The 26,519-nt window shown below is 36.9% G+C and overlaps 2 protein-coding genes across 2 annotated transcripts; one reads left to right on the plus strand and one right to left on the minus strand.

Moving 5' to 3' along the window:
• Window positions 1–6,455: 6,455 nt before the first annotated feature.
• On the minus strand, window positions 6,456–9,262 carry barx1 (BARX homeobox 1). Its single transcript, XM_056251339.1, has 4 exons — window positions 8,697–9,262; window positions 7,413–7,704; window positions 7,186–7,270; window positions 6,456–7,099 (listed from the first exon to the last, which is right to left on the minus strand). The coding sequence occupies exons 1-4, from the start codon at window positions 8,896–8,898 to the stop codon at window positions 6,932–6,934; spliced, it is 747 nt and encodes a 248-aa protein (XP_056107314.1). The 5' UTR covers window positions 8,899–9,262; the 3' UTR covers window positions 6,456–6,931.
• Window positions 9,263–12,173: 2,911 nt separating this feature from the next.
• Window positions 12,174–25,219, plus strand: ptpdc1a (protein tyrosine phosphatase domain containing 1a). The gene is made up of 10 exons (XM_056251402.1): window positions 12,174–12,354; window positions 18,107–18,205; window positions 19,941–20,112; window positions 20,844–20,924; window positions 21,016–21,134; window positions 22,198–22,335; window positions 22,470–23,608; window positions 23,737–23,922; window positions 24,418–24,528; window positions 24,637–25,219. Exons 2-10 carry the CDS (start codon window positions 18,115–18,117, stop codon window positions 24,769–24,771), a joined length of 2,172 nt encoding a protein of 723 aa, XP_056107377.1. The 5' UTR covers window positions 12,174–12,354; window positions 18,107–18,114; the 3' UTR covers window positions 24,772–25,219.
• Window positions 25,220–26,519: the final 1,300 nt, after the last annotated feature.

Consider the following 26,519-nt stretch of genomic DNA (forward strand, 5'->3'; position numbering starts at 1 on the left):
GGACTTTTGTGTTTTAGCAGGCAGCCAGTGAGCATGGTCCATATATTTCCATGGCAACAATAGCATCCCTATTTTTAGTAGCTCAAACAGTAAAGCATGTAGCTAGCAACGCCAAGGTCATGGGATCGATTCTCAGAATGCCTGAACTCTATGGCCTGGTTTCACAGACAGGGCTTAGATTAAGCCAGGATTAGGCCTTCGATTAGGACATTTAGGTAGCTTTTATAAACGTGCCTTAGAAAAAAAACATTACTGGCGTGAATCTTGAGACAAAACATTGGCACTGACAAATGATAAGATATGCCAGTTACTTTCAGTTAAAACAGCTCAAACATGCATTTTAGTCTGGGACTATCGAAACTATTGAAACTGGCCAGCCCAGAAAAGTTAAAGACATCGTTAAAATAGTCCAAGTGACTACAGTGGCTCAATCTTAAGTTTATCAAGCGACGAGAATACTTTTTGTGCGCATAAAACAAACAAAAATAACGACTTCATTTGCATCTCTGTGGGCCTCGAGATTTCACTTAGTGAAACAGCGCAACGCTTCTAGGTTGTACGTCACAAGTATGCTTACTATTGGCTGACGCTGGTCATGTGTGTGATGCGTGTGACGTACAACCTAGAAGCGTTGCACTGATTCACTACGTGAAATCTCGAGGCCCACAGAGAAGGAAATGAATAGTTGAATAAAGTCGTTATTTTTGTTTGTTTTTTTTGCGCACAAAAAGTATTCTCGTCGCTTGATAAACTTAAGATTGAGCCACTGTAGTCACTTGGACTATTTTAACGATGTCTTTAACTTTTCTGGGCCGGACAGTTTCGATCCCTTAAGAAGCCCATGGAGGAGTGATCGAGCTCTCAGATTTAATAAAAAATATCTTAATTTCTGTTCCGAAGATGAACGAAAGTCTTACGGGGTTGGAACAACATGAGGGTGAGTAATTACTGACAGAATTTTCATTTTGGGGTGAACTAACCCTTTAAATTGATAGTTTACCCAAAATTAAACTTCTTGCATAATTTACTCACTCTCATATCATTCTGAATTCATATGGCTTATTTGTTCTGTGAAACACAAAAGAAGATATTTTGAAGAATGTTTTAGCTGTTCTACTCTAAATTATAGAAGTCAATGGAATGACAAATTTGGTGTGATGCCTCTTAATATGGCAACACAAACTTTGTGCAAAAAGTTTGATCTGTTCATCATACAAAGTGATCATGTTGCCTCAGAAGACTTGTAATTTACCAGTCAAGTCGTAGGGAAAAATTTCACACTGTATGGATGTCCTTTTTGGAGCTTGAAATTTTTGGGTCCCATTGACTTTTATTATGTAGGCAAACACAGCTGGAGCAAAATATCTTTGTGTGTGTGGCTTCCGCAGAAGAAGTAGAGTCAGTTTGGAACAACACGAGGGTGAGAAAATGATGGCAGGGTTTTCATTTTTTGGGTGAATGTTTCATTCCTACAATAAAATCAATGTAAATGTAGTTCAAAGTGTGTTATACACATTTGACGTTATCACTTAAAATTTGAACAGAGAGTGACATTATAGCATGCTGTCAAACACAGTCCAATGAAAACAGAGGGAGGCTGGACAACCGTAGAGGTACTCCATGCTGAATCGAGTTTCAGCGTAATTGGGATCATACGCAGCATGTGCAGTTTTGGCACATAAGTTAGATTAATCAGAGGGGCTTTAATCGTGAAGAATTCTCCTGTGTGTGGCTGGGCAGACGCTCAACTGTGGGCCCCTAAGTTGAGTTCTGTTTAAGTGTGCACCTTTTGACTCCACAAACACCCATCTCAGAAATGTAGGGTCTCCCTCCCCCACTCATCCTAGTCCGCTTCTTGCATCAGCGCACGAACATGCCACCCCAACAGAGTCCACTTAATGATTAAATTGCATCTCACGTGGAAGTTCCAAATCACCAGATTCCTCATAGCTGACTCTTCCTGCTGATTGCAATTTATGTCGGAAGTCATTGCCGTCCAACGCTCGGCCTTCACGAGGTCCAGACAGGAAAGAAAAGACATGTGGAGCATTTAGCCGGGTGCTGAACGTCTGGAGTTGGCATCGCGCAGTCCGTAAACACGCTACCTTTCACAACACATGATTACAGGTAATGAAAGTTGCCACGGTCATCACTGGTTGCCTTTCATGCTGTTGCTAGAAGTGCGTGTGCACCTGTTCTTAATCTGCATAAGGATTGCAACAGGACCCGAGTATGACATGGGTGAATGCTGACGAATGATAAAACTGTTTCACCGAGACATGGGGAGTTTGGGGCCTTCAGATGTGCATGCTCAGTTAGTCATTTAAAACAAAAACACTAGGAAAGGTAATGCATGCTGATGGAGAGTTTGGGATTTTGTGTTCTAAAGCATTTTGATCTCCCTAAAAGAGGTTGCCTGATCGCACAATGGAGCAAAATATATTTTCGGCTTTGCGGGATCATTTTAAAATCTTGATCTTGATTGAAGAGACTTGGAGTTTATCAAGTCCAGGCTGAAAGTCTGTTTCTGGGATGAGGTTTTGTTCACTTGAGTGCATTAGGCATTCCTACCCATGACTTCATCCACAATGGATTCCCTTCAATCCAGAGGACAATGTGTGCATTTATTTTCCTCAAGCTCTTAAGCTAAATACTTTGGAGCGAAATTTCAGCACCTGTATTGTAAACTCATCTCTTTTGTTCAGATGAAATCCATGCTAATGACCCTGCAAGACTGCAAATAACATTAAATGTCCCATTAGGAAGGAAGAGCTGTACAGGATTGTGCAGGGTTTATTTCCTAAAACTCGTACTGTTGTCATTGTGCACTTAGCAGTGTTAAGTGTCTTGTGGAACAGAAACTAAAATGACAATCCTGTGGTTATGTCTCCTAAAGACCCCCGCTTTACCTGAGTTCATTTTTTCTTGTGTTTTCATGACATTTTTGTCTCTTTAACTCTTTTAACTGCTTTGCAAGTGTAAATGATATGTGGTCTACAGTAAATTGGTAGTTGTGGGGTTTTGTGTTTTGTTGTAAACATCTGTCTCCATCACTTGCAGAAATTCACTCGGATGATTCAGTCAACTGCATTTGTTTCCTTGTAATCCAGTTAAACACCAAAATGAAATAATTGTAGGTTATTAAATTGTGTGGAAAGACCTCCATATGTTAGAAAGCAGCTTTGTTATGATGATATTTGGTGATATGTAATTTTGTATTTGGTCAAGGTTGAGTTGAGAAATGAAAAGTCACTTCAGATGTCCAGCGTATGTTTAGTTGGTTGTGCTTTATTAGTCTGCTATGTGCAACTTAAACTGATCATTCTTTTTCTTTTCTTTCTTTTAGAGACTGAGAGATGCAATTTCCCGAGAAATATTTGACCTGCAATAATTATCACAGTTCAGTAAAGAAATAAAGTTACCCTAGCAAAGGAGATTTGAAATGAGAACCTTCCAGTCTTCCACTCTTCTTCCTCCTCATCATTATCATCCTCTTCATCCTCGAAAAACATTTCCAAATTAAACCAATATGTATTTAAATCTGTATCATGGTAGACATATTGCATTGTGTGTGTGTGTGTGTGTGTGTGTAAATGTATAATTATATTATAATATAGATTATAAAAATGTGTATAAAATAGAAAACAGTTATTTCATATTGTAATAATATTTCACAATATTACAGTGTTTACTGTATTTTTGATTAAATAGATGACGCCTTGTTGAGCATAAGTGACTTTAAAAGAAATAAAAATGACTTCTTTAAAACCATAATATTTCCAAATTTGACAGGTACTATATATAGTATACTGTGTGTGTATAATATAGGCTATATAACACACACCAAGGATTTGTATGTGTCCATGTTAGTTTAATAAACTAACTTTAACGTTTGTTTGTTCATTGATTTTGTGCAAATATCAAATACGTCACGAAATTCAAGGTTTTTAGGGTTAATGTAACTTATTTTCATAAAAAGTTTAAAGTAGCCTACTAAGAGTTTTTTTTTTTTTTTTTTACTTTTGTTGTTTTTTTTGTTGTTACTACTTTTTTTTTTTTTTTTTTGGTCTTGCACCACAGCAAATATTAAAATAACATTGTCTTTACCCATTTTTGTTACTGCTCAATAAGGTTCAATAACTTTTATCGCTAAAAAAAACATGTAATTTGTGTGTTTGGCAGTATTTTGATGTCGGCTGACACTCGCTGGAGGGGTTTTGGTCTTAATTCAGCACATTTGGATCTGACAGCTCCAGTCACGTCGACGTGCTGCTGAAACGAACAGACTTTAATCCAACATTTCATCTAAAACAACGGACAACGTCACGTAACTAAGAAGACAACAATCAATCCAACCCGATTACAACAATACTCTAAAATAGGCTATCTAATGTTTAATTTAGCCCCATTTATTTAATAAGAAATGTTTTTTTTACCTCAATTCTAAAACTGGATTCTCAATATCTAACTATCCTACTCACAAATCTCTCTCAAAATAGAAAGTGAGCACGTTATCTGAAATATGTAACTGTGGCCTATAACATAATTTATGTAGCCTAACCTTTTCTATAGATATGGCGTTCAAATAAAAGTTATTTCACTTTGCACTTAAATACAGTTAAACATGTTGTAGGCAATTAGATTTATTAGTGAAATTCCAGGCGCAGATGTGCTGGATCAGAGTCATAATACCTAAGTTATACCAAACTATAGCCTTTTTTGATACTTTAAAAGTTAGATGCTCGTTTTGACACTTAGGCCTATTATAATTCGTCCTTGTCTTAGGCCTAATTGACAACAACTGATTATACGCTAAACGTAAATATTCTGTAGGCTACATTAAAAATGTGTTCGAAAATTCCTAAATATCCCTAAAATAATATCATTATTTTTCAGTGTTATATATATATAAAATACATAGTGTTATATTTGGTCAATATAAATAGCCTATAGGCCTACATAATTTAAACAAGAATTTTCGGAAAAGGCGGATAGAGACTTTGGATTGGGTTGCGGAGTGAAATGAAACCATGCCTTGCACGCGGCTAAAAACTTTTTAATTAATATTTTTCCCCTGTTATTGTTCGCAACCACATACGAGCTGATGATATAGCCTACCGTTGTTTTATGTGTGTACTTCTTGAATGATGATCCTATCCTGGCACTAAAACTCCAGTCTCCAGAATTTATATCGAACCAGAACAGTTCCAGGATTAAATTAACCAAGACAATTGTGCACTGCATCATTATTGCTTCATCAATGTTATGTATAATTTTGAATAATAGCCCTGTCTGGTGTTCTCACTGGTAAAATGAAACCAGGAACATGCGAAATAAATTGTACTAAAGCACCAAGGTACAGTTATGCTCTCTATATTACAGACAGTAATTTTCTCCACTTACATTACACCCATCACAGATATAGCTACATAATATACTTGGTAGCCTATATAGCCTTGGTATTTAAAAATGAGTGTAAGGAAATAGTCATTGGTGTATTTATTTGTGTAAATTTAAATGCATCGACTTAATAAAAATCCCAAATGTCTTTGTCTCAAATTTAGTACAGCCAATTATGAAATTGGTAAAATGCAGAAATTCAGCAAAATGTGATTTTGTTCATGGTTCCGTTACATTCAGAAATGATATGATATTAAAATAACGAACTGTTTTAATTAAATGTGTCTCCTAGAATAAAAGCGTATCGTGTATTTAGACAGAGACTCAATAACAATAATGTATCACTTCGATGGTCTGATTTATTTAATTTTTTTCCCTTTTGGATTTTTTTCATTCCATTACTTATTTCTTTGGGTACAGACATGTATTGTAAATAATAGATGTATTGTAAATATTTTTTTTAAATAAAAATTAATTTCTAATGAAATATTTTAATTGACTCTTCAAGACTTTAATATGAGAGTTTTAAGTTCTCCAAATTATTTATCATTCATTTCATGTCTGTGGTTCTGCTGCTAGTTAACAGGTCTTGTTCATTTTATTAATAAAGTATTACTGTTTATTTCAAGATAGTATTTTCTTGCATCATGAGGCAGAAGTCCTGGGTGTTAAAAATAAGAGAATAAATAGGGTCTTATTTTTTAATAGACCAATTCCAAAGTTATCAGCAGAATAAGACTTGCAAATACTTGCGCAAAATGAACAGGCCTCATTCATCACACTGCAAATCGCTTACTTCAGACACTACTTCTTGGCACCATAACCAGTGTCTTTGATTAAAAGGATCTTGCTGTGAAAATAAATAACCTCACTTCGAAAATATTGTGTTACCACATATTTACTTTTACTGCGTAAACACGCCAAAAGAAGTTTAATGCGCGGTGTGATGGCGCTCAGTTAGGCCATAAACAATTCCGCATAAAATTACACAGCCCGCAATCGATGTGCCTCAGAGACAGAGGAAGAATTGGACACAACATTAAACGAAAACCAGCAACGAGGAATTTTACATTTATTATTAATATTAATATTATTGAGTTTCATGCTGTCATTTGTGTCTTTTGTGGTGCCATGTTTAAGAAAGAACCACGTCACAATGCCACACCGTCAAACTGTCTTCGGAAAATTTACATTTTATTTTTTTTAATGTTTTTGAAATACCAATGAAAATCATAAAAAAGCACAATATATGCTGATAAAAAGTCCATGACACCACAGTCTTCAATGCTGAGAGAAAGGCCATCCACTACCAACCACCGTTCTGGTCCATGGAAAAAGTTCAGTAGGCCTATGACTTTTCGAGGCCCGCAAAAGTTGGCGTAATCAAACAAACAGACAAAACATATAAAATCAGGCCAAGTGGTTAGGTCTGTGTAAGTGCCATCATAAAGGCATCGGCGCGCAATGATCCGATGAGGCCGATTATGGGCCCGACTGCGTCCGGGAGACAAACGTATTCGGATGTTCTCGCTTATTCCTCTTGGTTTGCATCAGAAAGTGAAGAAGCCCCGCCGTCGGATAAGCGATCGGCTTCTCGCGTCCTCTCCTGCTCCGACAGCTGCTCACTGCTGGGGATGGAGTTCTTTTTTGGACGGCCCTTGGGTTTGGTCGGAGATTCGAGTCCTCCTCCTTGCAACACCTTGAAAGCAACAACGGTACACATCAGCTTAAATGCACAGGTATGACAGTTGAATCATAATTTGTAGACCTATTATTAGAACTTACGATTTTTTTCCACTTCATCCTTCTGTTTTGATACCATGTTTTGACTTGAAGCTGACTCAGGCCTAAAGACTCTGCCAGGTCTATTCTGTAAAAGATAAAGATGTCGACTAAGCCATTTCTCAGACAATCGCTGCAACTGTTCTTTACATGTAAACAAAACAATACAGTTGGAAAAAAGTCGAACATTGACATTTACGTAAAATACTTTACATTAAAAGCGTGCTTACCTGTCAGGAGTCGAGAGATACTTCTGTTTCTCAAATCGTTTTTCCAAGCCCATCAGCTGTAGTTCGGTAAACACAGTCCTACTCCTCCTTCCTTTCTTCGTCTTGCTCACTGCATCAGCTCCAGGATCGAGTTTACCCCGAAGATGGAGGTCCAGCGGGAGATGGTGGGATGAAGAGCCCATCTGCAGACCCGCAGCTCCGGACAGAAGCGCGGTGCCCAGCGGTGACCCGAGTGAGCAGGACAGAGGAGACACTGGGAACTTCAGGATACTGGTCTGGTCTGCTTTCAGAACTGGAAATCAAACAGTTGTGTGCATGTGTTAGCCATGATAATTTAGTCTGAATTAATACTTCTTGGCATTTTCATGTCAAATAAAACAAAAGAGTTTGGATGGATCCATAAAGGTTCATCAACGTGAATGTGCTGATTTATAGCCTATAGGTCTATAAAATAAGAATATACATTTCAATATATAAAAATAAAATTTCTCTGATCGATCTAGCTATTAGCCTAGATACAATTGAACTATACTTTTGAATTCATAAGGATTTACATAAGGATCCTGGAAATCTTGAATAACTGTTTCAAAACAGAAAAAAGGTTTATTTAAATGCACGAGTCTTAGGTTCATTTGCGCTTAAATCTATTTTAAAAATTGACTCTTATTTTTCGTACATGAATATTTCAGCGTCAACCTCGAAATTAGCTGCCTCACTGTAAAACTGTGTTCATTACAAAAACATCTTTATTTCCAACCATTTAACTTCACAGTAACTTTAGTCACTTCCACTCGATTTTCGCAGTTTTCAATAGAATTTCCTTCAATTCAAAGTCGTTGAAAAGCAGAGCATTTATCAATGCAGGTTGCAACTTTGGTACCACTTTTTTTTTTTTTACTTCACATTTTAAAATTGTGATTAAAAATAGAAATATATTTAGTTGTGTTATTTATTTAGGCTATTTGCAGCGGCTAGAGTTTTCTTTCCCATTCTCAACAGAAAAGAAAGCATGAATTGCATGCAGTGGGCCTGAAATGAACGTGCATTTGCAATTTTCACAAGCTTGCTCGGTCCACTTCATTGCATATATATTTCTGTCTGAGATATCTGATTTGCTTTGTATTGGTCTGCAAAGACAACGTGGAGTATTTTGTCTTTGAGTAGGCAAATAGAGAGGTTCTGCGATTTGAATGTCCCTGTATTAAGAGAAGGTTAAGATTAAAGGATTGCCCATGCCGGATCTCAAAATATTGTCTGACTGAAAGGTCACGGTAGCCTACTTACCTAAGTGGTTGTGGTATGGTCTGGCGGACAAAAGGGCATGTACTCCAAATTTGAGAAGGTCTCCAGTGGGACCTGATACCTTGTGATCCGGATGGTCTGTAAGAATCTCTTCAATCATGAAACTCCTGTACCTGTGAGACCTTTGGTCTGGATGGACATCATGGGGGTAGAAGTGCGCCCCAATCTCCAAAGGATGTTGCATTATTATAGTTTAAATGTAACAGATGTTCCCGAACCTCCTGGTAGCCAGAAACCTTGAGGTCACATTGAGGATTCAGATGTCCTCGTGAAGCACCGATGCATAAACGTCCATTCAGATTTTTAGATGCGACGATCATCTAAAAAAAATCATCCTCGCGTTTGTGGAGAGCTTTTGAAATACGCGAAGAAGACTTTGACTGATTCTCGATCTTTGAGGGCTCAAAGTACGAGTGAAATTAATTTCTTTTCTTTCGGGGAGTTCCGAAATGTGTGGTCCCGTCCACGCAGCTGGAGTGAGAAGTCTGATCCGCCCAGTGAGGGCAGCCTGTTTCTGTTCTGAACGCACCAACCGAGCTCTGAATCAGGAACTTCGACATCTGAGTTTAAGGAGGTCTAGCTCAACGCCACACCTCCTCCTCCTCAGCGTGCTCGGGCACTCTCTTTAAATAAAGGGAAAACACATAGTCAAAACATTCAACTTGTCGTGAGACTGTTGAAATGTCTTCGATTATTTCAATAAGTTAAATTTTAAAGCGGCTCAGTGATGCTTTTGGCAGGATCTATTAGCCTACTTTATCCAAAAATAGCCTACATTAAAAAAAAGCAATGCATACAAATAGGAATTCTTCTATGATAATTATGTCACCATTTCTGTTTTTTAAGTCTTTTTTCGTAGCTCTTAGTTTTCCTGCCACATGTTTTACACTACATTTCTGCTTTATAGTCTCGAACATCTTTATTTCTTCTTGACCATTTAAATCAGATTAGTCATCTTTCACCGACGTTGGTTTATTAATTCTTGTCTCTAATCTATCAGCTTACTAAACAAATAGGTTATAACATTATCAACACATTAAGATATTAAATTTAATCTTGTAAAAAAATAAACGAAAGTCTTGCCAAGATAAAACAGGATAGGTCCTCTCAAAATAAGGATTTGAGATCATCATAAAATGATAACTTCAAATATTAAAAAAAAAAAGTTATTCAATTCTGTTGGTTATAAATAGATATAGCCTATACCGATTAGATTTTATTTTAAATTTAAACGTAAGAAACTGGGTCTTTAAAAAAAAAACACGTCCACAAAAAAAGGCCATGGAAAAAATATTGTAAAAGTTTGGCCCCCAAAATCGTATATAAAATATGTAGTTCAAATAAACGTTTAACACTAACTGGTCTTTTAAATCGCATAGTTGGCACATTTTTTTTCTTTTGCTTGTGAAGTTGTAATAGAAAACCAGAAAAGGCTTTTGGCCTTGAGTTATAACTTTATGATGAATAAAACAATGCATTCCTGCTATACTGTTGAATCATTCATAGTCATTCAACTTCATGTAAAGAGGACAAGTTGCTCATTTTCTCCTGAAAATACTCTAAATCCGTTTAACATGGTGATCCCAGTTTGTAGAATACAAGGTAGAAAATATACATCCTATACAATAAAATGTCTTACGCATCAGACACAAGGCAATTGCTTACATCTATTTTTTTTTTCTGTATTCTTAGCATTCTGCTTTATGTTGAAATAGGCTATAAATAATTCAACATTAAATTATAAAATAAGACACTGGTCAGTGGTGAAGCGCTGTCACTCATAAACCACAGAATAAACCACTGAATTGTGTCTCATATTTACAGTCTTTTGACAGAAACGTTGTTTCTTAGTTTTACACATTTAATAAAAACTTATGGCGCGTCGATTTTAATATGTATCGTTATGCCAAAGCTGTGGAAGCATGCATGTCTTCTTTTTCTATCTTCTTCATCATATAATCTATTTTTCTTCGTCCATGCGAAATTATATTACTGTCATAAATCGTGTGCCATATGACACAAATATATGCTATGGTATTAGTTTATGTTAGTGTTTAGTTACTTTTTTTATCCAAACAATTTTATTACAACATCTTGAACAATGCACACATATTCAAAGGCAACCAAACATTAATCATAATCAAATCAAATATAAGGTAGTGCTATATTTAAATTTATAAAATGTTTTACTTTTTGTTGTGTAATTAGCCTATTCTTATTTCTGAAAGAAAGAAAGAAAGAAAGAAAGAAAGAAAGAAAGAAAGAAAGAAAGAAAGAAAGAAAGAAAGAAAGAAAGAAAGAAAGAAAGAAAGAAAGAAAGAAAGAAAGAAAGAAAGAAAGAAAGAAAAGACACACAAACGTTCAACCCCTTCTCATTATTCACTTAAGATAATATTGTACATAGTAAGTTTAAAGCACGAACGATGCCATCGCCTCTTGTCGGAGCACTTCTGTATTTCAACCACTAGGCGACATCATGTGAATGGCAGATTGCAAAGCATCAGTGTACAAATACGCAGATATATAACCTAATGATCTATTTTTAATTAAAGCCAGTTTAGGTCAGGCTCTCACTATCCGCGTGCATTGCAATCACAGTTCAGATCAAATGCAGCTTTAAACTGTATAAATAACCCGTGGAGTTTGTAGCAATATAAGCCATGTATTGTGGTAGGTGGGATCACTTCGGCAAAACGCTTATTGTGTTAATCTATTATGTGCTTAACCACGTGCGCCACCAAGCTTCTTACAAGACGCCCATAGCCACACAGAGCATCATAAACATCCATTTAAATTGATCAGGCATGCCTATTATATTATATGCATACATTGGAGTTCAAAGCATTGTCTAACATTGTAGAATTTTGAAAAGTTTTATTCATTCTATAAACATGTGGGCACTGGCCATATGGGATTCTTTTACAAAAGGTCAGATGTTGTTGCTTTCATTGAAGTACACAATGGCCTTTGGACAATTATCAACCAAGTGGCATAACACGGTCATTAGGTTTTACTCAAATGTGGAGTGAAGGTAGCTCAAGTGCTGGTGACATTCAAGCAAATATTTAGCAGCGTTGTACTTAAGTTGTTATTCTTTTAATTTATAGTAAAGATATTAAATTAGAAAAATGCTAAATAGTAGCATTTTCACATTTGGACGTTATTATAGACGTCTTTATTCAAATGAAATGGTAATTTTATAGTGTTTGCATGCGTGAATTTCCTATTAAATTTGTTTTTGATTTCATAAATGACAATGATACATTTTAATAAGTGCCTCAGTTCAAGTAGATCAAGGAGCCTACACTCTTAAGATGAGTCAACAACACTTCACATGAGAATTAGCCAGTGTCCAAATGTGCTGTTCTTCGAGTGTTTTGTCCCATTTCCTCACGTGCGCTCACCGCCCTTCATCCCTGCTTTATAGCCCTCATTTGATCACATGACCACGGATCGACCAATGACAAGCCTTATCTGTTTCCTCCAACTTGTTACAATGTAACATCCAGTTGAGCAGCGAAACTGATACAAATGCACGCGACACGGTCTGCTGTTGATTCAAGCGTTTGCTTTTCACAATGACCCCAGTGGAAGCAATGGACTGCAACTAACAAAATCCGTTTCCAGGCACGAGGACGAGGTATGTAACAATAGGACACACGAATGTTAGCCTTTGCTTTTAGCGCAATAGCATTATTGGTTAGCTAGCTGAGAGATGCACCGCAAGAGATTAACGTACAGTCAATTATTTAATATAGTGATCTACTCTCTAAACTCTATCATTTTGTCTCGGTCTCCTTTGATACAGTGTATATAACTAATCCTCATACAGCAACGCTAGATCTACAGAGCAAAGGGGAAAACAAGCTGCATTGTCCTTTTTGTGAGCTGTAATGCATTACTGCCAATAATGAATGTTGGACATTAATGTCTGTGACCAAAGCAGAGGGTTTACACAGATGAGAATCTGGAAATTTGTGTTTTGTTCATATGTTTAGTCTTTTCAAAGCATTCTGTTATAGAGTTTAAGTATCCTTTTTAATAACGGTGATGTATTTATTTTTCTGTAAAGTATGACTTTATTGTCCAGTGTGCAGAAGAGAGATATATTTGATATATTGTTTTCATGTGCTCCCATGTGTTTTGCTTGTTATTGTAGTGTCTGTCCAAGCTCATTGGTGGGAAAAAAAAAATATTTATTGGTTTAATTTTTAAGTGTGTGTGTCTGTATGTGTATGTATGTATGTATTTTATTTATTTTATTAATTTATTTACCAAAGCAACATTTTAGTTGACGTAGTTTCACGTTACATGTACTTACTATAGTAATAACAGTAAATTATGCATAATTACAAGTAACTAACCCTAAACCAAACCATAACATAACATTAACCCTAACAATAACACTATAGTAGGTAAATGTAATTAATCAATATTACTTATTTGAGTAAGTACAATGTATCTATGTCACCTTATCATAAAGGGTTACACTTTATTTTAAGGTGTTTGTTACAGTGTAATTATATATTTAAGTACTGAGTAATAATAATTAACTACATACTTATTATAGTGTCAGGTTTAGGATTAGGGGTTGGTTGAGGGTTAGTTGCATGTAATTATGCATAATTTATAGTAATTCCTATAGTAATGCATGTTTAACAAGGAAGTGTTACCAAATAAAAGTGTAACCCAACATTGAATTATCATACACTTTGCACAACATAATAACATCATTATTTATTATAGGCTACGTCTTTATTTTTGGATGTTGCATTGAAAATGTACTTTGCTGAATGCTCACACTGTAAAAAGGGATTAGTTGATCTAACTTAAAAAAAGTGAGGAAACCCGTTGCCTTACAATTATTAAGTAAATAAACTTTATGCGTAATTGAAAAATTGTTAACTGATCACTTTGCAGTAATCAGGGTAGCAGTACAAAGATTACATAAAAACAAGTTTTCCCTCTTGAACTTGGGCTGGAATTCATGGTACAGTTTAGTCTGGATGTCTTACATTGATGTAAATAAACTTGACTCCTTAAAAAATGTTTCCCATGATAGATCTCTGCATATAGTTGCAGTAGCTGAAGAAATTTTAGTGACATGTACTTGGTGGTTTCTAAAAAGAGGGCATGTGAAGGGTCAGACACTGAGCCAGCAACAACAGCAAGATTTCTCTAAACGGTTCAGTGAGTGCTATGGCTGAGGCAACACTTGAACTCGAGTTCTGTGGTCATATCTGAAAGGCCATTTAAGCCTAACTAAACACATCTAATATTATTATTACTATTATTTTTTACAGTATGCTGAGACTGAGAGTGTTGTGGTGACTAAAGCTGATACAATTTACTGTCACAATAAAGAGACATGCTGAATAAACTACAGTCTTTAATTCAAAATTATTGTTTTATGGTTTATTACATAAACAATTCTCATTTTATCAATGCAGTCATCAAAATAGTAGCTAGTAAGTTAACAGAAACAAATCAGTAGTCTGGTTAAAGGGATAGTTTACCCAAAAATGAAAATTCTGTCATAATTTACTCAACCTCATGTCGTTCCAAACCCGTAAGACTTTCGTTCATCTTCGGAACACAAATGAAGATATTTTTGATGAAATCTGAGAGCTTTCTGTCCCTTCATTGGCAGCTACGCAACTACCACTTTGACGCTTCAAAAAGTTCATAAAGAGATCGTAAAACTTATCTATATGAATTGAGCGGTTTAGTCCAAATTTTCTGAAGAGACTCGATCACATTATATGATGAAACAAATTGAATTTAGGCTTTTATTCACATTTAAACATTGATTAGCAAACATAAACAGAAGCTCAAACGAAACTGCTTGACGTCTGAGAACAAACCTCATTGGTTATTGCGGAAGCTCAAACGTGCTGCGTAACACGAGAATGAACCTCATTGGTTCTCGCACGTCAAGCGAACATGCTTGAGCTTCTGTTTACCACAACTGATGTATGTGAGTTGATGAATGTTTATATGTGAATTAAAGCCTAAATTAAATCTGTTCATCATATAAAGCGATTGAGTCTCTCCAGAAAATTTGGACTAAACCACTCAATTCATAGATTAGTTTTACAATCTCTTTATGAACTTTTTGAAGCGTCAAAGTGGTAGTTGCGTAGCTGTAAATGAAGGGACAGAAATCTCTCAGATTTCATAAAAAAACATCTTCATAAGTGTTCTGAAGATGAACGGGAAAGTCTAATGGGTTTGGAACGAGGGGGAGTAATTAATGACAGAATTTTCATTTTTGGGTGAACTAACACTTTAATGCATTTAAACACACCAATTGTGCATAAGCTCATTGTGCAATAACACTAATCTGATATAAAGTATATACACTCCTTTTCATAACTCTGTTTGAAAACGCTTTGAAAAACCAGTTCAAAGTTTAGATGAAAGTGATCGCCGCGCTTTGATTAAATTCAGTGGGCAGCGTTCAAGGATTCGCCCAAGCTCAGACTCCGACAGCTTTTGTAAGGGTGACAGCTGGAAAATTGTTTGCAAGCATATTCATTTATTAAAGTACATTATAATGGTTATAAACACTGGAATTGCAGAACTAAAATAGGAATGAAGTTAGGAACAAAAATCTCCAAATGTATATTGAAATATAAGACTCAAGACTGACTGAAAGCACCTGAGATAGGTCTGTCTTTTCTATCAATGTGTTGATCAGGGTTAGAAAAAATCCATTTCTAATCAGATGAACAGCACACACTGATTGACTAGTGTCAGGTTGAGTTTTTGGACGGCTCAAGTGGGGTTTCACTTTGTCTCTGTCGGATCTGTGTGTAAGGAGAAGCATACGTTACAATGCAAATGAGTCTCATAATGCCACTCCGCTGTCCTGTCTTCTCATTTTACACTGTGAATTAATCATGGTGTATCAAATGACTGCTAACATCATCCTGAATGTGCCAAAGTTTGCTAAACAAACCCAACGCAAATTAGGCATTACTTAAGGCAGCACTATTCTTCTCCACTTTCAATCATTGTTAAAGATGAATAAATATATTAGTGCTGTCAAATCGATTAATCACATCTAACATAAAAGTTTTTGTTTATATAATGTGTATATACACTCACTTAAAGGATTATTAGGAACACCGGTTCAATTTCTCATTAATGCAATTATCTAATCAACCAATCACATGGGAGTTGCTTCAATGCATTTAGGGGTGTGGTCCTGGTCAAGACAATCTCCTGAACTCCAAACTGAATGTGCCAGACGGGCCGGTCTGAGTATTTCACAATCTGCTCAGTTACTGGGATTTTCACGCACAACCATTTCTAGGGTTTACAAAGAATGGTGTGAAAAGGGAAAAACATCCAGTATGCGGCAGTCCTGTGGGCGAAAATGCCTTGTTGATGCTAGAGGTCAGAGGAGAATGGGCCGACTGATTCAAGCTGATAGAAGAGCAACTTTGACTGAAATAACCACTCGTTACAACCGAGGTATGCAGCAAAGCATTTGTGAAGCCACAACACGCACAACCTTGAGGCGGATGGGCTACAACAGCAGAAGACCCCACCGGGTACCACTCATCTCCACTACAAATAGGAAAAAGAGGCTACAATTTGCAAGAGCTCACCAAAATTGGACAGTTGAAGACTGGAAAAATGTTGCCTGGTCTGATGAGTCTCGATTTCTGTTGAGACAATCAGATGGTAGAGTCAGAATTTGGCGTAAACAGAATGAGAACATGGATCCATCATCCCTTGTTACCACTGTGCAGGCTGGTGGTGGTGGTGTAATGGTGTGGGGGATGTTTTCTTGGCACACTTTAAGCCCCTTAGTGCCAATTGGGCATCGTTGAAATGCCACGGCCTACCTGAGCATTGTTTCTGACCATGTCCATCCCTTTATGGCCACCATGTACCCATCCTCTGATGGCTACTTCCAGCAGGATAATGCACCATGTCACAAAGCTCGAATCATTTCAAATTGGTTTCTTGAACATGACAATGAGTTCACTGTACAAAAATGGCCCCCACAGTCACCAGATCTCAACCCAATAGAGCATCTTTGGGATGTGGTGGAACGGGAGCTTCGTGCCCTGGATGTGCATCCCACAAGTCTCCATCAACTGCAAGATGCTATCCTATCAATATGGGCCAACATTTCTAAAGAATGCTTTCAGCACCTTGTTGAATCAATGCCACGTAGAATTAAAGCAGTTCTGAAGGCGAAAGGGGGTCAAACACAGTATTAGTATGGTGTTCCTAATAATCCTTTAGGTGAGTGTGTATATATATATATATATATATATATATATATAAATATTAATGTTATATGTCTGTGTGTGTGTGTGCGCGTGTGTCTGTGTGTGTATATATATATATATATATGTGTGTGTGTGTCTGTGTATGTATATACACACACAGACATAGATGTATAAATATAAAATATATAAACACATATTATGATAAATTAAAAATACAATTATATGTTAAATGCGATTAATCTATTTGATAGTAGAGATAGATAGATAGATAATTATCAGCTACAGGAAAATATTTATTGTTAGTTAGAAAAGGTATAGGAGTAAGTTGAACAGTCAGTAGGTTTGTGCGGAGTTTATTGAATGTAGTTTGAAAGCACTAAGACGAGTTACATTTAGAAGTGTTTGTGATTAGGAATGAAGTTTAACCCAATTTTGTACAATAACACCGTCTTGCCTATGTCAAACCAAAACTATTTAGCATGCGAAACATTAACACGCAGTAATTTGAAAATCCCCAAGTAATAACTTTTCAGCAAGATGGTTAGTCATTGCCACTCTACCTGTGATTAAAGTAATGGCTACAGTCACAATGGTAATATGAGTGGTCAGCCGTTGACACATGATATGCTGTGGTCACTGTAGGGTTAAACTGACACATTGAAGTTTCCATAGCTTCTATGTACATGCTAGTATAATATAGGTGAAAGATCCCTCACAGTATATACACAACAATAAGAGATTGGTAATCTGTAGTATTACTCCAAATATTTTATAAGGTTCATTCTTGTGAAAATCTCAATGATTTGATTAGTCTGAATGGAAAAACAACAACATCATAAGGGTTTATTTGTTTGTCTGGTTCCTCAAGAGTCAAGGTCTCTCTTAAATGCATAAAGTTATTTATTTAACACTGCTCTTATATAGAAGAGGTTGTAACCTCCTCGCTCATTATATATTCCACTTGCAGTGACACTATATCCAGCGTGTGACACAGCACCAGACTTTGTTCAATTTCCTCCCAGGAGGGAAAACTCCCAGGCAACCAGCCTTACAACTTCCTCATTTATTGTTGTGTCTTGACTATTTACTTTGCCATTGTTTTGTGTCTGAGGCTTTAAAAGCATGTTTGCTTCCACCTTTCAGTGTCGGCCATGGCAGCAGGCGTCAGTTTGTTGAGTGACCTGCCCTACACCACCGGCAGCTCAGCTAACAGCAGAGAGTCCAACGCTGACATGGAGCCAGGTATTATACTGTCTTTACTGATTCACTTGAAAACAAAAACAGATCATAAGGGAAAATATTTGCATTGTAATTAAGTACAATAACATTTTAGTTGTATACAGCATGTATACAATAATTGGGATTTTAATTTAAATGTACCATTCAAATTGTAAATTTTGTGGATTCATTGTTTTGGATATACCGTTCAAAAAGTTTTTTTTAATTAATACTTTTATTTAGCAATAAGTTCACATTAAATTATTCAAAAGTGACAGTAAAGGCATAATTATGTTACAAAAGATTTCTATTTCAAATAAATGCTGTTCTTTTGAACTTTCTGTTCAAAAGAATCCTGAAAAAAAATGTATCCCGGTTTCCACATAAGAAATAAGCAGCACAACTGTTTTCAACATTGATACTAATAAGATCATGTTTATGATAATGATTTATTTATAATGTTTCTTGAGCAGCAAATCAGCATATTAGAATGATTTCTGAAGGATCATTTGACACTGAAGACGGGAGTAATGATGCTGAAAATTCAGCTTTGTCATTACAGGAATAAATTACATTTTTAAATATATTACAATAGAAACATTTATTTTAACTTATAATGATATTTCACAATATTACTGTTTATATTGTATTTTTGATCAAATAATTTCAGCCTTTGTAAGCAGAAAAACGTACCGACCCCAAACTTTTGAACAGTTGTGTATAAAAATATTTTTTTGCCATGAAGGGTAATAACGGGTAACAACATGCCTACATTAACATATATAAGACTGGCGCAGACATCGTAAAGTCTTTTGTTACCTTTTTCCCATCTATTTTAAATGACTCATTCCATCTCGATGGGCTCCTTTAAATACAGAGATAATGCATCTCCTTTTAATCTTCTTTGAATTCAAGTGGTTTAGGTGAGAAAGGCCACTCTAATGGCCATGCTAACAAGAACTTCAAACTCATTTCCATTATTTCATAAGCCTCTTAAAAGGCTGAATAGACTGACGTATGATGAAACTACTTTTCTTTTATGTAGTATTCCGAGTTCTGAGTTACATAAAGTCTTTGTATTTACTGCAGCAGATGGAATGCATTAGTTGAAAAGGTGTAATTTCAGCCTCATTTTGTTGAAATGCATGCAGGGTTACGCAACCAGAGCTGTCTTTATCATTTACATAAAACCCATCATCCTGTTTCTCTTCCACCTGGGACCACACACACACACACACACACACATACACACACACACGGATCTGCACAGCCTCCCACTGACTTCGAACTTGGTCACCATGGAGATCCCCTTCAAGTGCAACTGATGAACCGGTTGAATTGTATTGGTCTCTTATGCCGCTTTTGTGCAGCTAGGTGGTTGTGTAGCGATGATTCACTGCTCTGGGGTCAGCACTTAGTTTGCTCAGGCTGTGCTGAATGTAGTGTTATCATCAGTGTGTTTGACGAGAGACATGAAGAGACGGGCTTGCTCTTCGCTGGTAGACAAGATCTTCATGGGTTTTCGAAAGACACGTCGGCACTCTGCTTCCGCGATCTTGCTGAAGATCCTGAGGAGGAGGCGCAGCTCAGCTGTGGAAGTTCTGACTTCATCTTCACACAGGGTTATTGTGGCGTTTAGCATGTCCGAGGCACAGACTGACATCACAGGCTGTGGGTGTAATGTGCCATGTTCGAATTGAAGCTACTTGGTCTGATGACTTAATTCTGCATCCTAATTTTTCATCATCTATTTCTCCAGTGAATGTCAGAGTACCGACTGCAAAGTACACCAAGGTAGGCGAGACTTTGAGGCATGTCATCCCAGGACATATGCAGTGCTCCATGGCGTGTGGTGGTCGAGCATGCAAATACGAAAACCCTTCTCGCTGGAGCGACAAAGAGCAAGCCATCAAAGGATTGTACTCCTCTTGGTAAGCTGTCTTCTTGCTCTTTTTTTCAGAAGAAACAGAGTAAATCTGTATTGTTTCAAGTGAACATATCAAATATTTACCAGAGTCAACATCCATTTATTGTGCTAGACCTACACAATTCACAACTCAGATACACTATTAGTTGAAGGCAACGAAAATGTTAGGGACAAGGTTGAGCTTTTATTTTCCAACCATTCTCCTAACTGCTTGACTATCTTGGACAGACGGTCAGTCCATCTTATCTTTTGTCTTGTCTTGTCTTCCATGACTATAGCCTTTGATACTGATACGCCTAAATAAATAAGAAAAGGAAATAGCGTAGCGCCAAACACTTGTCCGGGAAAAAATGGATGGGAAATAAGCCTTTAAGTGCATAGATCCAAAAATAGCTCAAAGATTGAAGAATGAAAAATCAATATCCACACACATCAAAAATATAGTGTAAAAAGCTCACATCAATTATGAGGCCAATTATGCAATGTTCAGCTAAATGTTTTGGTACCTAAAGAGTACTTCTTATTCTTTTGCGCTTTGACCTCTGTATAAGAAATAAATACATTTTACAAACTACTTGTCCATCTTGGATTTTATTTTTCCCATGAATATAGCCTTTGAAAAATTAATTATTTATTTAATAAATAGTTGACACTTCTATTTTTATTTTGTAATATTTGTATTAATGTTATTCTGTCAGATGTTTTGTTGATATCTAATTCATACTCTGTTCACAGGATAACTGATAACCTGTTGGCCATGGCAAGACCTTCAACTGAAATTATTGAAAAATTCAACATCATCGAACAGTTTCATATGTATGTTGAACTCGGCGGCAAGCTACCAGTAAGTGATTCCCAAGATGCACCAGGGATGACTTTGCTGATGCTTAATCTTCCGTCCTTCTAGGTGTGGCTTAAAGACAGTAATCAACCTGCAGCGTCCAGGGGAACACGCCAGCTGCGGCAGCGCTTTGGAGCCAGAGAGCAGTTTCACATATCGCCCAGAGGTTTTCATGGAGGCAGGGAGTGAGTAGCTCACACATGTACTCAAACATACACTTATTCCTCCATCAGTCAGGGGAATCAGGCTGGGATAAATCCTCACTGTTATCACATTCAATTGTCAATATGTTTGACAAGCTAAAGAACCTTTTTAAGCAATGTTTGCTTTCTAAACATAGTGATCATGCAGTTGCTCAGCTTCCATTCAGGTACTGGGGCTTAGGGGGATTGGAAGCCCTTAATAAGCTCTCCTGAGAGTGCTGCTGTGCTTATAGGCAAACTATGTAAGGCACAATTTTCCAGCACATTATTATTTCCAGGCACAGCATGTCCAAACATGCATGAAACGTCTCTCAAATTAAGGAAGAGGTCCTCCATGTGTTAGATAATTTATGTTTGTATATAACATATTGAGGCGTTTCTTCAACTGTGTGTTCTTTTGGCGTGCTGGACTTTTATGATCTTTAATGAAAATTTCCACCTCATCACAGATAATGTTTTACACTTAATAGCATTCTAGGATGGAAATGACATTGGTGGAAATTACATTTTTAATATTTTAAAAATAAAAGAAATAACATTTTATGGTTACTATATGAAATGTAATATTTGAGTTACTTTTTTTGCATAGTTTGACAAAATTGCAGCTTGATTGGAAATGACGCATGATAAAAAATATTTTGTTCACAAGTGATAATCTAATAACTTGGTTGTCTTCTTGAGCAACAAATACACCAACTTTAGAAAAAACATTGTTTTTATAATTGTTCAGTGTGGTGAAAATGACACCATTTTACATTTTTACACAAATGTTGAATAAATGTCAGTTTATTTCACTCTCTGATTATCAGAGATTTAACATTTACTAATTCATATTTTAATATGGAAGTCTGAGTTTTGTGGACAAGGGTAACAAGATATCTTGAAATGTTAATTTTACTAAAAACCAACCTCTGGGACATACAAGTGACTGAAGAATTCTGTGCTAAAAGCAAATAACAAAACAATTTTTGGTCTGAATGAACTGAATTTCTTGAAATGCACAACTTTGTTTCATCTTATGAGATTTGCATTGAACTTTTTCCAGTTTATTTTTACAACTTTGGCTGGAAAGACTATGGCGTGGCATCCTTGACTACTATTCTTGACATGGTGAAGGTGATGTCATTCGCCATGCAAGAGGGCAAAATGGCTGTCCACTGCCATGCTGGACTCGGCAGAACAGGTCAGTATTTTGATTGAACAGTTTGCAGTGATAACTTAAGAATTTTAGAAAATAACTGCAGTAGTTTTGCTTTGACCCATTTCACTGATTATCTGATTATTAACTTCCCTTCATGCACATTCGTCTTCTCATAGGTGTCTTAATAGCATGCTTCTTAGTATTCACATCCCGGATGAGTGCAGATCAGGCCATTTTGTTTGTTAGAGCTAAACGTCCAAATTCCATCCAGACTCGTGGTCAACTGTTGTGTGTGCGAGAGTTCGCCCAGTTCCTCGTGCCACTGCGGAGTGTATTCTCGTGTGCCGAGCCCAAAGCTCACACAGTCACTATGTCGCAGTACCTGACACGTCAGCGGCACCTACTACACGGCTATGAAGCGCGACACATGAAGAACATGCCAAAGATCATACACCTGGTCTGCAGGCTCCTACTGGACATAGCAGAGGACCGGCAAACGGTGGAAGAGGAGGTGTTGGACATCCCAGACCTCACAGAGGAAGTGGAGAAGACTGTCTCGCTGCAAGCCCTTCAGCAGTTAGGGAAGGAGATGAGGGGGAAAGGGATTCCCATATCCTTACCTCGCTCTCCTGACCAACCCAGCTTGCTTCTTAAAGGACCGCAGTGTGATCCACCTCATGACCGGCCGCTCTGTAGCGACCAGGAGTTTGATGTTCTCTGGAGATGGCCGACGGTAGACAATACCTACAAGTCTCAGCTCATCTTAAGAAAATGTCTTAGCTATAGTGACTCAGCCTTGCACAAACTGGACCCAAGGGTGCAGGTACCACAAAGTCCCCAGAATGCTCTTGGCAGCAAATCTGGTTTAAACTTTACAGAACTTTATTCGTTGCAGAACAGATTAGCTATACAGACCCCTGAACTTCCGTCGTCCCCATTGACATCTGAAATCAACAACAGTCCTTTAACTGGTTCCTGTAGCTCCCTGGTACAATCCAAAAAAGTTGAAGGCCATGCATCCTGCTCTCCTGTCTCCATAAAACGGGTACCTCTGAAGGAGGCCAAGCGTAGCATGTCCTACGGCTTTCTAGGGAAGACCAGTGACAGCAGGACAATGTTCTCAACGTGTCAAGGCGGCAAAAGTCACCCGAGCCCTAATGAAAACACAACCTCTGATGCCACACAACAATTCACAGATGTTCCTATTTTAATGCTTCAAAGTGAACTCTCACCTGAGACTCGTCATCTGTTTGTGGCCAAAGCTCTCACGATGGACATTGATGGAGAGGAACTCAGCACAGTCTCAGTGTGGCAGGTAGGAGCTTTGTTTTATTCCATCATTTATGGATGAATTGAGTCTCAGACCTTCAATTCCATATCCTGTTCTTCTATAATGCAACTCAGTAACTTTCAGTCATTTCCGCAATTGCTGTTGCCCCTCAGACAGAGCTGAACTCCCGTGAAGGTGCATGGGAGAGGTTGTGCACCGAAAGAGATCCTGTTGTGCTCTCCACACTCATGTGGTCTTGGCTAGAGCAACTGAAGGAGCCAATCATCACAAAAGAGGATGTGGAGACTTTGGCTGGAAACCAATTCAATCCCCAAGATGCTCTGAATTCACTCGACAAGGTACCAAAAACATGGACATAAAGTGTCTTTAGAGCAGTGGTTCTCAACCTTTTTGACTCCAAGCCCCCCCCACTTTGTCCGAGACAATATTTAAAAGCCCTCCTCCAAATATGTACCTCTGATGTATGTTTGTCAAACTACCATCATATGTTGGCTACGCACAAACAACGAGCGCATTTAGCAGCACACAATATAGTTTTGGATGTTCGGTAAGTTCCGTCGCGAAACAAATATACATAATAAAAGCGGACCAATCAGGTTGTGAACATATCCCTATGCCTTTAGGTTCAGTATCTTAAGGTTTGTTGTAAAAATGCCAATTTGAACGCTTAGCGGACCAGGACTAAATGTTAATTTTTTGTCTGGACCAAACGAACCAAGCGAACTGAATTACAAGTGGGAACACATATATTTAATTTCAAATGTGACTTGTTTTTTAAACCATCTAAATGGATTATGTGTACGCTAAAACATCTGTTTGTCTTTGTTATTTAGGGACAAAAACAAACCCTTCTGTGTATTCTTGATTGCGCTGCTCATTTGCTAAAAATACCAGAGGAGGTTGAGAATGCCTTTTTTGAACGCACAATCAAAGCATTTACTTGGGTAAGTCATGGCCTCGAAATAGTTTCACAACAGACCTCTGGTGAAATTGAAGTGAATGTTTTGTGGATTTTTTTAATTGTTTATCCTAATTCTGTGATTCTAATCCAGATTTCCTCAGATTCCGAGAATGGGCGGGTAATCTATAAGACTCTGAAAGATGTCATGATCCCTGTCCTCAGTGATATGAGGACAAAAGCAATGGAAGAGCTTGAGCTGACCTGCCACTTTTCCCACGTACCCTGACACTGGATGCGGAATCTGAAATCTGGAGTCTGCACTGTAATTTTGAAGAAAAAAAGAAACAAACAAACAGGTTTAGTGGTTTTTTTCTGTTTTCAGTGGTGTCTTAGCCATGGTTACTCATCCAAATAATGTATTTTAACATCTTTTATTTGTGAGAGAACAATAATTACTGCCATACATGTATGTGCCACAAGTTTTTTTTAAGGCTATTTTTCTAATTTTGTTCCTTAATAGTTTATTTTTGGTACACAATATTTATTAGCTAACTGAGGAAACTATTTATTAATAAGTATGTCATGTATTTATTTTATGCCTTTGTTTGGCTCTAACGAACTGAGGATTCTCATGAAAATGTGTTTTGTCATATAAGAATACTGTTTGAATAGATGGATGATGTCAAATGTACCTCATTATTGACTAAACCAAAATAATATCACTGTGCAACATGTCTCATTTTATGACACAGTCTTTAATACTTTTATTGAATGAAGCAAATAGTCAGATTTGCTGATTCTTGCCTTTGCAATTTAAAGGTTTGTATTTAAGGTACAATAGAGGACCAGTGAATGCTTTCATTCATAATGCAACACAGTTTACTTTAGGAATAGCTCAAAATGGCCTTGATCAAATGGCCTTGATAAATTTATTTGAGAATGTATCAATACAATTCCTGCTAAAACAAAATGCTGTCCTGTACAGGCTTTTGCAGGATGATCTTTACCTTTTATTGGCATTATTTATAACTAAGCTGCTTCTTTTAATGAACTTAAAAAAAAAAAAATAGGAATATGTTTGTCATGTGGTGTTTTAGTAAATAACACTGTGGTGTTGAAACTGACCTAATTTGTCAACTAAAATGCTATCATTGTCTTGTCTATTTAAGTAAATATCATGTAGCCAGCAGAATACACGTTTATTCATTCGTGTCTGTGGTAGAATTGTAAGATGTTTTCTTGTCCGATTCCTAAAGACAGATTATTGTGGATTTTCCCAAAGCACTATGGGCCAGATTTACTAACAGTTTGAAACCCTCTTTTGGCGTTAAAAAAAAAAATACTGACAGGATTTACTAGCTAAAAAATTAGCGCTGAAAAGGATTGGATGCAGTTATTTTTGCAGCTGACCTTATTGCACATGCATTTGTTGGAGTTTCCCTTTCAGATGCAAAATTTATGAGAGGAGAGGAGACTATAAATGAATCACGCAACGGGGGCAACGCGATTTACCATTACTAAGGTTTGCGCTAGTCAATTTACTCCTATGCGCCATTATTTAACACCCTAAAAAGCTTGATTTAATCCTGATGATAACACTTTTATCGGATTGCGCTCTTATGCTAATTTGCCATGTTAGTGGATCTGGCCCTAAATATTTTTTATTTATTACTTTTTCATTCAAGTCTATAAAATAAAGATCTGAATGGTATCTTTTTGCATAGTGTCTTATTAACATACTAATTCAACCTTGCCTCCATTAACCAAGATTCTTTATTACATTATTAAATAAATCTTGTTCATTTTCATTGTGTTCTGGATCATAATTTCATGAAAGAAAACCTCACCATTGCAATCATGGGGTCACCTGGGTCAGCTAATGCTGCAAATAATAATTCTGATAGTTCTGTTTCCTACTGTATTTTTTGTGTTGCTCTCCAACCAACTCCAGCTTTTGAATAAGGCAAGATAACACATGAAGTTTAAAAAGTACTTGGCATGTTTGAAACACAGAATGCTTTTTATAAGACTCTG

The sequence above is a fragment of the Rhinichthys klamathensis genome, unplaced genomic scaffold (assembly GCF_029890125.1).
Source record: "Rhinichthys klamathensis goyatoka isolate OS25496 unplaced genomic scaffold, OSU_Roscu_1.1 h1tg000082l_1, whole genome shotgun sequence".
NCBI lineage: Eukaryota > Metazoa > Chordata > Actinopteri > Cypriniformes > Leuciscidae > Rhinichthys > Rhinichthys klamathensis.